This window comes from Poecilia latipinna, unplaced genomic scaffold (assembly GCF_001443285.1).
Source record: "Poecilia latipinna isolate Pla-1442-1.1 unplaced genomic scaffold, P_latipinna-1.0 Scaffold216, whole genome shotgun sequence".
Classification (NCBI taxonomy): Eukaryota; Metazoa; Chordata; class Actinopteri; order Cyprinodontiformes; family Poeciliidae; genus Poecilia; species Poecilia latipinna.
In genome coordinates, this window is record NW_015112832.1 from 208,970 (window position 1) to 224,529 (window position 15,560).

The 15,560-nt window shown below is 40.1% G+C and overlaps 1 protein-coding gene across 2 annotated transcripts in view; it reads left to right on the forward strand.

The window, feature by feature from the left end:
* The window catches only part of igdcc3 (immunoglobulin superfamily, DCC subclass, member 3), a 69,991-nt gene that overhangs the window by 20,355 nt on the left and 34,076 nt on the right, over positions 1-15,560 (forward strand). For both annotated transcript variants that reach the window (XM_015031748.1, XM_015031749.1), the window contains exons 3-5: positions 12,978-13,122; positions 13,209-13,339; positions 13,808-13,945. In XM_015031748.1, the coding sequence (XP_014887234.1) occupies positions 12,978-13,122; positions 13,209-13,339; positions 13,808-13,945 (414 nt within the window). The remainder of the gene's footprint in view (positions 1-12,977; positions 13,123-13,208; positions 13,340-13,807; positions 13,946-15,560) is intronic.

Below are 15,560 nucleotides of genomic sequence, written 5' to 3' on the forward strand. Positions count from 1 at the left end.
TTGGAAGGATACATTGAGAAAAAAAGATCCAAAAACATACATTTTCTGTATCCACTTTATTCTTGTTGGGTTCAAAGGTGCTGCTGCCAATCTACAGCATTCAGGAGGTGAGAGGTCAGGTCACCCTGCAGGTCACTAGACAATCACAAGTTAATACTAAAATATAAAACAATGGACCCACTCCCAAAGGGCAATTCTATTCTATAGTCTCTGAGATTGGAAGGCCTCGTTTCCATCACCCTCATCTTCAACTCCCTCCACAGGTTGAGACTGTAACTGGGCTGCTCCAAAACGTTACTATTTCTCCCAGACAAATATTACCTGTTGAAATTGAGATGTTACTTTAAAGTATAACTTTTCCAGGGATATTAAGAAGTAGGCTAACCTGTATTCAGCCCCTGCTATAATTTTAGTACTCAAAACACGCAAAAACAATTGTGAAAAGGAAGTCTTTTGTTGACTAACTGTTCCGTAGTTTTATTTAGAGCTTGGAATTTAAAATCTTCCGGATTTTATTCTTTTAAAAGACTTAAATTGTTGCTTCTTGTTTTAACTAGATGTGGCCTCAAACTAGACCTCTCGCAAAAACGGCATCTGATGTTTACTGCAAAAAACAGTGCTCACATCATCAACCCCAAAGGATGTAGATCTGTGATAAACAGACAGCTTTGGAGTTTGGATCCCTGTTGCAGCTCTGATGATAGATTTGTTTGTGCCGGTTGTTGACGGGCCCACGTTCTTGGAAGCTGTGATGTGAGGATTTGTAAATCAGCCCAGGCAGTGAGAGAGGGATAAATGCGAGGCTGGAGCTACCACCTCTTAGGTCCGGCAGACCTGCTTCTTCTTTGGGCTTCTGTTGTTGTGCCTGTTGGTCGGGGAGGGGGGGGCGAAGGCGTGAGATTTACACAGTTGTTCCAGTCGTTTGGGGGAGCCCTGTTTTAAAGGGCGCTGTGAGACGCAGTGGAGCGCATGGGCTGGTTCCGCCCTGCTTCTTTTAGATTTCCCGTGGGAGTGCCAGATGCAGGGTCATCCATCTACCCCTGGGATCAGACCAACCCCCCTCAAAGTCACGGTCAGATGGACAGATAACGCTGCATGTTGCACTCCCAGGGAAAAAAAAAAAATGCTCAGAAAACATGGCATATTAATTCCTCTGAACTCGTATTCTCTCTACCAGCGATCTCTGATCAAGAAACAGTGATGGGAATTAAAAAAAGGGTTTCTCAGCAGCAATCTATCACACTCTCCTCAAAGTGGCCTCCCTAACCAACAGTTGTCCTCTAATGAGGGGGAAGTAATGAGTGTCAGGCTGAGGAGAATTGTGATGCCAAATGTCCATCCAGGTTGTTATTCAGTGCCACGTCTGTCTGAGGGCCTCACTCATTTCTGGCTTCACAAAACAGGGGGCGTAGACTGTCTAAAGAGGAATTTAATGGCATTTCCATTTGAATATAAATGTTATTGGACCTAAATGTCTTAAAATATCGCAAACTCTTAAAAACAAACCAACAGCAAGGATTGAACGGTGTATGTTTTAACTTACCGCAGTGAGAATATGGTAAACTGGTCGATTATAGTTCTTGCGAGCTTGAGCTCTCGCACAGTGCTAGATGATGGAAGAGGGATCTCATTTGAATTCTGAAGGAGATCATTGAATGCAGATGTATTGGTGATATTAATTAGATATGTGGCCTCTGGGCAAATAGAGAATTGGCACTGAGAAGCCTCCTTTCCTGCAACAATAAGTTGAGGAAAGGAAAAGTGTCTACAGCTTTTTAAGGTACATTACTTTTGGCAATAAGTGCCTGGAGAATAATGGTTTTCAGAGCATATTTCCAGAACTGACAAAAAAAGGATGCCATCATCATAAGCATTGTTCAGTGTGAGCTTGAATGCATTTATGAGAAAGGTAATGTGAATTTATTCCTCCACGGCTTGTGAATTTGAACACACTTAACAATAGGCTTGCTGCTCCCTGAAATGCTCAAGAGAAATGAATTTCATTAACTTAAAACATTTATTCTCAGCTGTCAGGGAAGTTAAAGAAAAAAGGTGGGAAATCATCAGCCTTTAGAGAACCAAAACCTGACCCACTAAGAATAGCTTCTGCTCTACATTTATCCAGTTTTCCTTTTTCCTTTTATTATCTGTGCCTGAAAAACTAAGTGAGATTCCCCTGCAAATCCTAAGCTAAAAACAAAGGCCGTGCACCCTGCTGCCACGAGACAAAAAAATGCTTCAAGAAAGGTTTGAAGAACACAAAAACTTTGAAGTGTTGACTTCACCTGAAGATTCTTCAGATCTTAATCCAATCAAGCAACTTTGGGATAAACAGTGCAAACAATCCAGCTCCATAGAAGTCCCTGCTCACAACTTGCAAGACTGACATAATCATCTGCAAACCCAGCTCACCATCAGGTGTCTAGTGACCATGCCTCAACAGATCAGAGCTGTTCTTGGAGCAATATTATATCTGAGAAGTGGCCTTGATGCTGAGCTATAAAGAGATTTACCTTGTTTAAGAACATTTTGATAATTCCCACAAGTAGGTGCAGAGAATTCTCTTTGAAAAGTCCTTATATTTAACATTGGGAACTGCATAAATGCTCGACTCATATTGGTTCGGTAAAGAGAAGCTCAGTTCTGAGCTTCAGTATATGTATTAATATTCTGTAAATATCAATACATAAAAATAATAAATAAAAAAAACACAAGAGACGAGTTACAGTAAAGTCTGGTTCATGATGATGCAAGAATTTCCAGCTTTTAAATTGTGTTTTTGTTCTTTTTTTTTTTTTTGGCATTTCCTTGTTAGTAGTAAATATCACCATTTTCTAAGCTTCACCAAGAAACCATTCCGTAAATCAATTTGATCATGATGTGGTGAGCTGAAGCACTGTATGCATAGATTGTAAAAGTATATTTAAAAACCCCCAAAATCTGTGCCTTTAAGAAAATGCTCAGGCTGAGGTCAGTGGGAAACTTTCAAGAGACTTCATAGGACTTTATCCCTCTGGAGCTACCCCACATTCAATGTCCTTATTAAGATGGTAATCTGGAAGAGGAACAAATTAAGGAAGGGGCTGAGTTAAGAGGAGATCGAATTCTTTCAAGAAGATGGTTTGAAGCTCCTGTAATGGGAGAATACTCTCATTCACTGAAGTGTCTCTTTCCCCAAATCCTCCCTTTTTGTCAGTTTTTGTATTCACTTTTCCTGTTTCTGAGGAGAAGTGACCGTTTAATAAAAAAACTCTCTAAACATATTTTCTGTCATTATTCTGGCATTGCGCATACAGTGACAATTTCAGTGATAAACTGATCTAAAAAAGGAAAATTTTAGTCATATTGAATGTCAGACAGTAATAACACATTTTACATTTTATTCATGCTTTATACATTAATCTTTTTCATATTGCTACTGCTCTGGTTTTCCTAGCAAATGAAATGAAAAGTGCTTTCTGCGATAATTTTGACGGGTCATAAATTTAGCTGATATTTGGGAACATTAGCATCAAAACCACCAGCAGCCCGTAGCAAACACATTGACTTCTTTTTGTCTTCCAGCTTTGATACAAACTTGGCAAGACTCTGAAGACAGCTGCTCTCATTAGTATCCCATCATCTCAATGGAATATTTCCTCCAAATGCTTCTGAAAATTATGTCCGTATGAAAATCACAATATTGTCATTGTCAAATATTTGGCCTCTTTTACAGGGAATTTCATTGTAAGGATGTTACATTTATAACAAGGAGCTACAGTTGGTTTTCATATCACAAAAAAATAAATGTATATTTCACAAGTGTTTATGTGCAAGCTTTTGTCCTCACAACGCTTAAGCACTATGCTCAAAATATATTGCTGAAAGACTGTTCTTGCATCTACTGAAAACTAAACGGCACATCTAGGTTTTGTATATCTGCGCAGGGTAAGAATGGGAGAGGGCAAAGTGCCAGTGCTACTCGCATTCAGAGCATGCACGACTCACATCGGTTAATGACGGGGACCATGCAAATTTCATGTTGAAAAGAGAGACAGCTGCATTTGAAGGTAAACAAGACCATGTGATAGGCAGAGCGAGGATCACACTGAGCCCACGTTTGGAAAGCGGAGGAGATTTCTGAGCTTATTCAAGCCGTCGCCGACTGCAATGAGGAAAAGTTTGAAGATTTTAATGAGTTTTACAACCAGTGGGTCCTGAACCAATACAAAGAAATGGCTTTTTCTGCATTTCTTTCTGTTGTTCTCACATATCAAATCCTCTAATAATTACTTGTGAGTCTTTGCATATTCAAGCACTTATTAAACATGGTTTTCATTAGAAAAGAAGCCGTATCAAAAGAGTTGGCAGGAAGAAACACTTATATGTCATTTTTAATCCCGTTTTTCTTTTTTGTCGCCGTTGTCTGTTATTCTAGCTCTTATTTCTCACATATTTGCCTCCCTCCCTGCTCCCTCCTGCTGTTATCCGCTCTCCTTTCTCCCGTGCGTGTCTCTAATCTTACAAAGCCGTGACTGGAAATCATTTGAATAATCCCTTAATTTTCAGCATCTGTTGAGCTTTAATGGCTCTCCCTTTAATTAGGGTCTGCATGCTGAAGTGAGTGGAGGACGCTAAGTGTGAGATTTAGGTCCACTGTGAATGGTGGGAGCATTAAGGTGGGGGGCCTGTAATGGGCGGAGCAGGGGCCGGAGGAACGACGGATGGTAGTGTGCCACGGAGGAAGCTGATGGTGGTGCTGGAGTGAGGGGTGTGGTAGCCAGGGCGAGGAGCTGAGGAGGCCCCAGCTTTGTCTCCGAGGTCGATGGGCTGGGTGAGGAGGGCCCACCGGAAAAAAAAAAAAAAAACAAAGCAGACATTGAGAAATGTGCCTCTCCATCATGTTATTGTGCAGCATGCCATTATATCTGCCTACCTCAGCATCCTGCAAATTGATAATGCAACACGAAGAGCTACCTCTGTGTTTACACTGCATAATTACACTGATTAAGTGTTTGTTCAGCGTTTGGCAGCCAGTCTCGCAATGTTTGTTATGACAGTAATGGATACTATGTTGAAAAGCCTATATTTTACTTAGACATCAAATGGGTTATGGTCACAATGTTTTCTGTAATAGCTATCTATGCATGTACGACATTTAAAATGCACGTGTTGGTTCCACCTACGCATGCCTTCCCAAGAGCATTAAACACTAACATTTTGTTTAATCACATCTTGTCTGATTCAGAAAGACAGCACTAAGGCATCAGCAACCAGCGTAATTTGGTTCTAAAAGATTTTGATTAATTGATTAAAAGCACGAGAGGAGATTTTCTAATAATGCATAATTTAAGTAAGCGTTTCATGTCTAAGACAGTGTAGTGGATTGAAATAAATTGTGCAGGAGTTGGGCTGTGTGGTTTCTCTAGTGGTCAGCAGGGTTGCATCACAGCCTGATGATCTCGATTTAAATATGTACCAGAATTTATTTGTAAGGAATTCTATATTAGATACGAGTGAAAATGAATATTGTTTGGCGTCTCTGTTTTGTGAAACCATCCACCAGGCCTCACAAAGATATAGGTGCAGTATGCAATATGTAGTAATATGAAGTTATTTTACATATACATGTATCGGCGTCTTGCCGATACATGTATATATAAAATATACATGTATCGGCAAGTATACATGTATACATGTATACATAAGGTTGCATAAACAGACTTTTTGGACATGTCAAGAAAGAGCGATCAGAGACATTTGATGTCATTGTACTTTTACACTTTGGTGACTTTCAGTAGACCGTCTACTGCATCAGCGCTTTAATCCTAGAAATGTTCCTCAGGTGATAGATGACCGCATATAGGGCCACGTCAAGTAATAAACACGCTTCCTGTGACTAGACTTGATGTTTCACAAAACGTTTTCTGTTCATTTGAACATCTGTACAGAATCCTTTTAGGAACAGCAACATATGGAGCAAGGTAAACTGTGCCTTAGAACATATTAAGCATTTTTTTGAGTAGGTATTAGTTTCCCTTTTGCTGCCACACCCATTTTCTGCAGACCTTTCCTATAGCAGCCATCTGTCTTAATATGTTTGACTTGGAGTACACCAGCTCCATGCTATTGATCAACACAACAACAAGCAGACGGTGACACCACTGCAATGCCTGATGCAGATGAACTTGCAACACAAGCAGAAAAGGCAATTAAATTGTTCTCAAACACATTGCGTTACTTGACAGGGGAAATTCAAGTTCAGCTGGTTGAACAGTGAAATGAAGTATTTGATTAAGAGAACAAGTTTGACTATTGATGGGGGTAGAAATTTGTATTTATCTGTGAACATTTCTGGAAACAAAAACCTTTTGTCTTGGTGTTTGAATGCGTTGCTTTGGAGCCGACTTCACGAGTATTTGACTTGGAGGGTTAAATTTTTTATTGCACCATAATAATTTTAATTGCACCCTAATAGGTGACATTAAAGACTGATTTGTTGAACTACCTTTGAAAACATAAAATAACAATATAACTTTACATATAACTTATCTTAAAATGACTCAACACAGTTTGTTGCCCACAGGTGATAGTTCTAAGTGCTTCAGTGAAAGGAAACTTGACTTCTTCTATTTTTCAGGCTTATGAATCGTAGTCAGAACAATCACCCTAAAAGGGCAGGTAAGGTCATGAGTGGGGCTCTTATGTTCAGAAATAAGAAACCTGTTGGATATGAGATGAAATGTCTTCAGGAGACAAGAGAAAATGTCCGCTCTCTTTGCATCATACTGAATGACTGAGAATGTATACCAAGGGCAATCCATGAGTGATAAATTATCCAACAGTGGACAACACTAATCTACTTCTACCATATATCTTCAAAACAAACACCCTCGTTATTTACCTTTATCTTGTGATTCAAGTGTTAGTCCTCTTTGTTGTGCATATGAGTCGATCTTTTGAATAGATGTTTTAGAACAGGTGGTAAATTTTGAGTTTCATGAGGTCATCTGTAAAGGAACCTCACACACAAGTGCAGATGACAAAATTGTGAGCCATTTTGGATGGCTACACATCTTAAAATGATATTTTGGAAACATTGTTTTGTCAATTTTTAGAGGTCATTCGTTATAATTGTGCTTTTGAATACAATCACTGTCCAGATACTGTTTGGGATCTAAACGGGTTTTTTAAGGTTGTGCATTAATTCAGGGTGGTCCAGTGTCTTTCTCCCAAAGCCAAATGGAGGTTTTCCTCTTCATAAAGCAACACAAGGAGTAAAACGTAAAGGTTGACTGCCAGAAATAACTGCCAGGTCATGCCTTATAAATTTTACTACAGGTACATTAGCTTGGGTGCATTTACCATAAGTGATCAGTTGGTTTGCTTCCTAAGCCCCGTTTTCATCTGAACATCTGCCACTTCGGCTCCCCTGGCAGATGTTCTGGTAAATTGATGCTTTTGCTCACGCGGGCTCCGATGCAGGAAGGTGTCATGGTGACGGTGCATTAAAGGGGGGGAATGAGAGTGTGTCAGTGTGTGTGAAGCCCATCCTTCCTTAGATGATAAGCATCGCGCACAAATCAGCAGATGGATGACGGCGTTGCTCACGTATTGCACTGGGTGCCCGACAGGAGAAGAGGTGGGGTCCCGATTGGGCAGTCTGCCAATAAAATATCATATCTGCATAACAATGCTTTCTTCATGGCCCCGTCGCAGGGGTTGCTACTACTTCAAGGGATGCCTGTTTTGAGGTTGTTGGAAGTCCAAGCTGGAATTGCACCGTTTACCTTCTCCATTATTTATTGGTTTCATCTTGGTTTTATTCGTTTATCAAAGCAGAGCGAGGGTGGGTGCAGCAGTCACCACCACTAGCTTGAACAACATGTGCTTAATGATGTCACAGGCTTGAGAGGACTCGTGGGAGTGGAGTGAGGAGCGCGATCAAGTGCAGCGCAGATGTACGCCAGACGTGGCTGGAGGCAAAAGGACGGGAGTACAATGACAGTATAACACCTCTAGCTGCAGGTTCGACTGCTGCTGCTGCAGCACGTTTGTCTGCATGTGATGGCATCATTACGTCTGTCGTATCAATGAATCATTCCCACCACAGGAAAGAAAAACCATCACCAGAGCTGTAAAATACATGAAAATAGCTAATCTTCTTGGTTGATTTGGCCACCGCAGCATGCAGTGTTGCTGATAATGGTGCAGGTATTTGATCTGTATGTTACCCAAGTGCCTCTGTGTTTGAATCTGAGTAATAAAGATCATTACATTGGCTCATTAGGCCAAAAAAAACAAACCAATTCACAGAGGGGTAATTGAAACAATCACCATTTAATCTGCATTTCTTCATTAAATAGATTGAACTTGCTGACAGGAAAGTGCCTTTAATCCCCCAGTTTTAGGTTCGGGTAAACACGACCTGGTTTGTTGAGTTTAAACTTGAAATTCTTGAACAATACCTGCACAACACCGCCCAACCACATGCATTTGCTATTAGGTCTTTGTTCCCGCTTGCAAATATTCAGGCATATGCAGGTGAAATTTCTTTCAGCCTGATTTTCAAGCGGATTTCTGCTCGATTCGGACTGCTTTTGTTTAACGTGAAACACCCAGCGGGACAGTCCCTTTCACTTTTGACAAAATCTGATTTACAGTGCAGCTACTTGTTGAAAACACCATGCTTCACACTTCCTGTCTGCAGCCCTTCCTCATATTATTCCCTCAATCATTCTTCTTTTGTCACAAACTGTCGAACATATGTTGAAGGAGCGATCTCCTCCCTGTGCACTTGTGTATGGGTTTCTTTTTAGCATGCACCACGTCCATTCTCTCCTCTATTGCGGCAATTAGACCTGCTTCATTTCAGCCAGCGGCGTCACGCTGGTAGTGGACACTCTTTAATCATGTGTGAGTGTCTGTCAACAGAGAGCAAAGGAAGAGCGAAAAACAAAGGCTGAACAGGTCCGGTGGGGCCAGGTTTTGGGATGAGTGAGAGCGCCTCACTGTTCTTTCAGCGAAGGGGGGGGTTGAAATGGTGCGCTCTAGTCAAACCACCTCTTTACATTAACATATGTTTATGTACGGTGGCCGTAGCTGAGCTTTATTTCTAGACTGATTTTAACCTTTAACAATAAAAGACTTGAACACACTGCAGATTATTCAAGGCTGTTTTTCTTTACGGCTGGTGCAGACAGTTAACAAGTCCCCCTTTCCTGTATACATTTATCCGTATATGTTTCCCTATTGTGATTCTGACAATTGTGTCTGATTTTGTGAGAGATTGCAGGGGGCAAGGGCCTCTTAAAGAACCCCATGTTTTATGCATGAGGGCCAAGGGTGGGGCCCGCTAGGGGTGTGTGTCAGAGGACACACACAAGAGCCAAATCAGCGTGCACCATGAGTACTTGGCAAAGATGCACAAGATGGCTCCTTTAGGCAGTGGTACCCTTTTGTCTCCTTTTGTTCTTTAATGTTTAAGTGTCCCAGTAAATTCAGACATTGCTGTACATTATATAAACCGCTGTGTTTTTTTGTGACTCACTCCTCTGCTTTAAAATCATCTTGCAAAATCTCACTGGTGAAAATTACCATTTGTTGAAATTAAAGTCTTCCAGCCAAAGATACAGCTGTGTTCATAATAACTGTGAAAATGAAGCTTAAAACTGAAATAGCTTTTATTTCAACACATTGACTAACCTGAAGAGAAACAACATTTTGTAGAGTGATGAAAGCAAAATCGCTCTGTTTGAGGCCACAGACGACCCCCAAACACCGACTTCAAACTGTGCAAGCATGGTGGCTTAGGCATCATGCTAGGGGGGGGGGATGTTTCTCAGACTGTGATGGTATTTATCAGTTTAAATGAACCAAAACTCATACAGAGGTCACATTGTCCAATGTCAAAGACGAAAATACTGATTTGATTTGGAATAGACTGTGTTTCATCATTCATTTAACTGTAAGGAAGCACAAGCTACTTCAAGAGTTCTACGTTAAAGACACAGCTTTGAAACAGCTGGATTTTTGCCCGGAGGACTTTGCCTGCATGCCTACCCATGTATCTCCATTTTTTATCAGCACCTTCGAAAGTGTTAAAATAACAAACTGTTCCTCCAGACTTTGCCTCAGGCACGGTCTTGCAGTGGGTTAACCAGACAGTAATACAAATGGCTTCTGTAAATATAGTAAAAAATTTTGGCAATGATGTTTTGGGTTTTACCACAGTTCCAAGTGGTAGATGTAACAAAATATTTGATTATAACAGAGATTATCACATTTATGGTAGGACCTGTTCAATGTGATTAACAAGTCAAGGTCTGATCAAATACAGCCTTCAACAGCAAGTATTGCTCGAGTGTCTTTGATAATCGCACTCATAATGCTTGTAAACATGCTTGGACAATAAAATGAAAAATTCATCAGTTTTTATAACAAAATAATACACCAAACACTTGAAGCGAAGGTTTAATATTTCTGGCTCATTTCCTCCTGAACCAGCTTCCACGCTGAGTTCAGAAGGAACGATTAAAGTTAAAAGTTTTTTTTTTGTTTTTTGTTTTTTTTTGCATTTCTAGATCATAACTCTTGTCATTCTTCTGAAGACCTTGGCTGTAGAACAACCTCCTACAAAGCATTTCTCTGCCTTTACACTTTCTTCCTCTCTCTAAGGATTTACAGTATTAACCTCCTCATGAGTTTTTGTTTTCATCTGTTCTGTCCAAGATTATTCTATTTTCTCTGGTTGTATACTGCACTTATTTTCTCTGCACAAAGTTCAGTACACACATTGTGGATATACTGCACAAAGTGTATCCACTTTCACACACTTCCCACTTGGAAACCGATACAAACCAGTGTACTCTTATAAAAATGTGACAGATCCAAGAGTGCTTTGGAGCATTGGACGTGTTTTCTTTAAAATTGGAATTGTTGAAATCAAGCATCCGTCCATTTGTCCGTCCATCTGTCCATCTATCAGTCCATCCATATATCCGTCAGTCTGTTCTTGTTGGATTGGTCTCCCATCACTGTGCAAGAGACAGGATACACTCGGACAGGTTGCCAATTCATTTACAGTCATCTGCATCTTACAAAACAACAGTTTTCTCCAAGTATTTTGTGAAAAACCTTTTGCCATGAGCCTTTTGGATTTCCTTGGGAATTTTGACTGATAAAATCATGTCTTATTTAAAAGATTTAGCGAGATTACATAGTTTACCACTATCTCTGCTGTTTACTTTGTTCTAGCTTTGAAGTCGACAAGTATATTGTCATCATGCAGAACTGAAAAAGACACTATCTTTGAATGAGATGAATAAATATATATATTTTTCTAAATAATAAATAAATATATAAACTGACAGTAAATAAGGGAGATTTGAAAAATGTTGCACCGGGAACAATTCGACTATAATCAATTTAGTGTCAAATGTTTTGAACAAAATAGTTCTAAAATTGTTCAAATGTCTTCCTTTTATGTCAAAACTCCACAGTGCACGGAGTGAGCAGTCAAAAGAGAGGTTTGCAAGTCTTTTGTCTCTCTACTGTCTCTTCACCTTAGCCGTTCCAGGCAGACAGCCACCCACCCAGAGTCTGGTTCTGCTAAAGTTTCCTCCTTGTTTGAAATAAGAGGACAGCTTTTTTCCCTCCTCACTGTTGCCAAGCACTGCACAAAAGGGAATTGTTGTGTTTTTCCTCTGTAATATAGCAAGGTCCTGACCCTGCTATCTAAAATGCCCCGAGATGACTTATCTTACAAGTTGGTGCTATATAAACAAGACTGCGTTGAATTAATTTTCATTAGAGCTCCCGACATCCATCGCGAGACCTAAGGTCAAGTCGTGTTGCAGAATGCCACTCTTCTCATTAAACTGCCATATGAAATAATTAGGGTGTCAGACTTTGCTAGACCACTGGTGCCACTCTGCTCTAAAGTGTGCTACTTTATGTGAACTGCTTCTCCCTGACTAGTCTCCTTTCAACTGCTGACCTTTATGCTTGCACTTCAGCATTTATGCAAACTCTTCTAAACTGAAATGACATAACACCGCCATAGTTAAGTTAATGTCAATATCAATTATTAGTGTTAAAGCATAAACTGTTATAATATATAAAAGAGATTGGGACACACAGTAAACAAGACGTTAAAGCTTTCAGACATTAAATAGCAATGCTCTCTGCTTTCTCTTCTTGCGGCCAATAAATTAATGTAGGCTCCACGTTGGAGCAAGAGGTTATGATATAATAAGGGGTTCTGGACGCTCCTGTTGTAATACAGTAACTACATTAAAATAAGTCGTCCTTCGTCCAAGTTAATTATGGCTGACATTTAAAAGAGGCCGCTCCTGTTGAAGCAGGTGGGAGAACTGAGAGAGAGGAGTGGGCCTCTGTCTAATTGAGTTTACTGCTTGCTCCAACTCTGATTATGCTTTTGTTCTGTGGGGAGTAGATATGTGAAGTGCAGCTGAATGAGGCTCTCACTCGGGATAATGATACTGGTTTTGTAATTATGGTATTTGTATCTTTTTCTTTATTGACAAGCGATTTGAAAGAAAGCTGGGGGAATAAAAGGTTGACCCACATAGTAAATGTGGCAGGAAATCCATATGTCTGCGTCTGTTCTTTAAGTACAGATTGATAACTGTAACAAAGTCAGTAAATTTAAAAGGAAGATTTTATCATTGGTAAACGCTGTGTATAGATTATTTCTTTTTTCTGTGTATTTTCTGAATACTTTTTACATTTTCTTCCAGGTTTGTTTTGTTAATTCAGATTTACATAACATTTGGCATCAATGACTTATGGTTTCAGTTGCTTCCACATCTTTATGTGGCCTCAGACTACAGAATACTGATATCAGGACTCAATGGGGACCTCGCCATCTGTTCCTGGACTCCATGCTCCTCTCTGTAATCACAGAGGCATCTTCGCTCTGAAGCTGTTTTATGACGGTACGGCCTAAAATCCCGTTCTCCCCTCACTCTCCACAGCTATGGCAGACTTCCATGTGCAGCCAGAGTCGGTGCATGCTGAAGAGTCTGGCGTGGCTCGATTCCAGTGCCAGATCCATGGTCTGCCAGAGCCGGTTATTAGCTGGGAAAAAGACAGACGCCCAGTGGACACTACAAATGAGAGGTTGGGCTGAGCATGGCCTGAGGTTGCCTTTCAAACAGTATTACTTTTTTGTCAACGTCCTTCACCTGACTCTTTCTCTCGTGTAGGTATACACTGCTACCGACAGGCGTTCTGCAAATCACAGGAGTGCGTGAAGAGGACAGCGGAAAGTTCTGCTGCGTGGCACACAACAGTGCTGGAGTAAAACACAGTGCAGAGGCTCTCCTGACTGTTTCAGGTTGTCATTACTTGCAGACTTGTCTCTCACGTGCTGTTTTCTTCCCCTCGCCATAAAAACTCTTAATTAAGCAGTATATTGTACTTTCACCTTTCTTTGTGTGCATTGTGTTAACGGACCGCATAAGATTCTTGGGAAATACATTGACGTTTTAGCAATAAGGTGAGAACATGTGGAATAAAAACTTTGATAATTCAGTACACATAAATATTGTTGAAAAGTTCATGTTTTTCCAGTAATTAAATTCAAAAAGTGAATTACTTTCGTTCATCACAGAGACATATGGTTTCAAAACTTTATTCTGTTAATGAAGGTGATTTTTCCACCTACAAACAATAACTGCACCAGGCCAATGAAAACATTTTTAATACAGAAATATGGGCTTACTGAAAATTATTGTGACAGTATATTTAACTAATTAACAAAAAAGCAATTTAACCATACCAACTTCTACTCTTTTTCTTGCAGGCTCTCAGTCGTCTGTTTACAAAGAGCCTGTGATTCTGGTCGGCCCGGAGAACCTTACCCTCACTGTTCACCAGACCGCCATCCTGGAGTGTGTTGCCACGGGATATCCTCGCCCCATTGTGTCCTGGAGCAGATTAGGTGAGAACAATACCTCATCAAAGCACAGAAAAGGCTGCAGCAGTGATGCACTCTGCATGTTTTTTTTATTTTTTATTTTTATTTTGAGGAATTATCTGCTAAGATGAAGTACATTTTATTCAGCTGAACCGCAAGGGGCCACGTCCTGGTGGGTTTGTTTATCCCCGGTCGACCCGCTCTGTGTGACGCGTATGTGTACACAGAATACGTTTCAGACAGTAAATCTATTGTGTATACACAAGGCAGTGGGACTCAACATTAAGCCTCAGGGCTAAACATTATGCTTGACTCCGTACTGATAAATATGTGCTTCATCTCCTCATGAAGTTGAACCTCTCTTCGAAGCGCAGGAGAGCCTCTGAGTAATTGCAGTGAGGTGCTGAGCCAGATACAATTAGTTCCTCCTCCCTACGTGTTTTTTTCACCCTTACTATCACTCAAAGTCTGTCTCAGCCATTTTTTCAGCCTCCTATCTGTTTTGTTTTTTTTACCTATTATCCCGTCTGATTTGCTATCCTAAATGTAAATTTCTGCCCCTCCCAAGAAGTCAGCCGTAATCAGATTGACAGTATTGCCTTACGCAATGCTGCCAGAATGAAATGCTAACACGATGGGATTTGTGTGTATTAGATTATAGCAGGGAGACTTGGATAGGCTGCAAAACGAATCTGATAGTTTCACATCAGTCACTCCTTAATGCTAGAGTTAGTTTGTTGCTATTCATTGAACAGCACCACCTGCTAGCTTGTGCTCTTTCTTTCCTGACACTAAATTAATTAGTGGTTGGCAGAGGGAAGGTAATTAAGTGGAGTAAAGGGAAGGGAAAAAGGAATACACGCAGTGCAAATAAAACAAAAATGCTTCTCTTGAGACAAAAGGTCCAGTGAATCGTTAGTTCTTTCTGTACTTGGGTGATAAAAATCAATAAAGCAGACTTTCTCAAATCCAGACTACAGTCAGGATGTTAACAGTGTAGAAAATATGGGCAGAATTGGTCACATAAAATTAAGAAAAACTGTAACTGTAATCACAAAGCGCAGCATCAGCAAAACTATTCAACCAGAGGATTTTGACACAAAGAGGAAAGACCCCAACGTTTGTTTGCTGTTTCTGTAAACTCCTGTCTCAGCACAGATGCTCAGCAGGCGTGATTTGAGTTTACTGAAGTCGTGTTGTGGCGAGTTGGATTGACAGAACTCCGTGTGCTTTAGGATGTTGTAGCAGCTTTGTAAAACAAATTTAACCCTTTGATGCAGCAGAGAAGATAGCCCACAAACTCAGGGAACAAAATATAAATTGTCAAAAAGTGTCCTGAATATATTTAGTGAGGAAGTTTGTCGGAACACAATCACAGAACTGTTGTGTATCATGAAATAGTGAAATACTCTTTAAATGTATATGTTAAACTTGGCAGTTTCCTTAGTTTTTTCAGGATTGTTAAGAGTTTGACAGAAACATTAATTAACAGAATATACGATTTAGTGGTTTTTAATGACTTGTTTTGAGTAAAATATTGATTTGTTTTTCAAGACAAAACCAAAAAAAAAAAAAAAAAAACGTGTCCCTTTTTTTGAAATGAATTTTGTTCTTTTTTTTTTTTTTTTGGTTTGGGGAA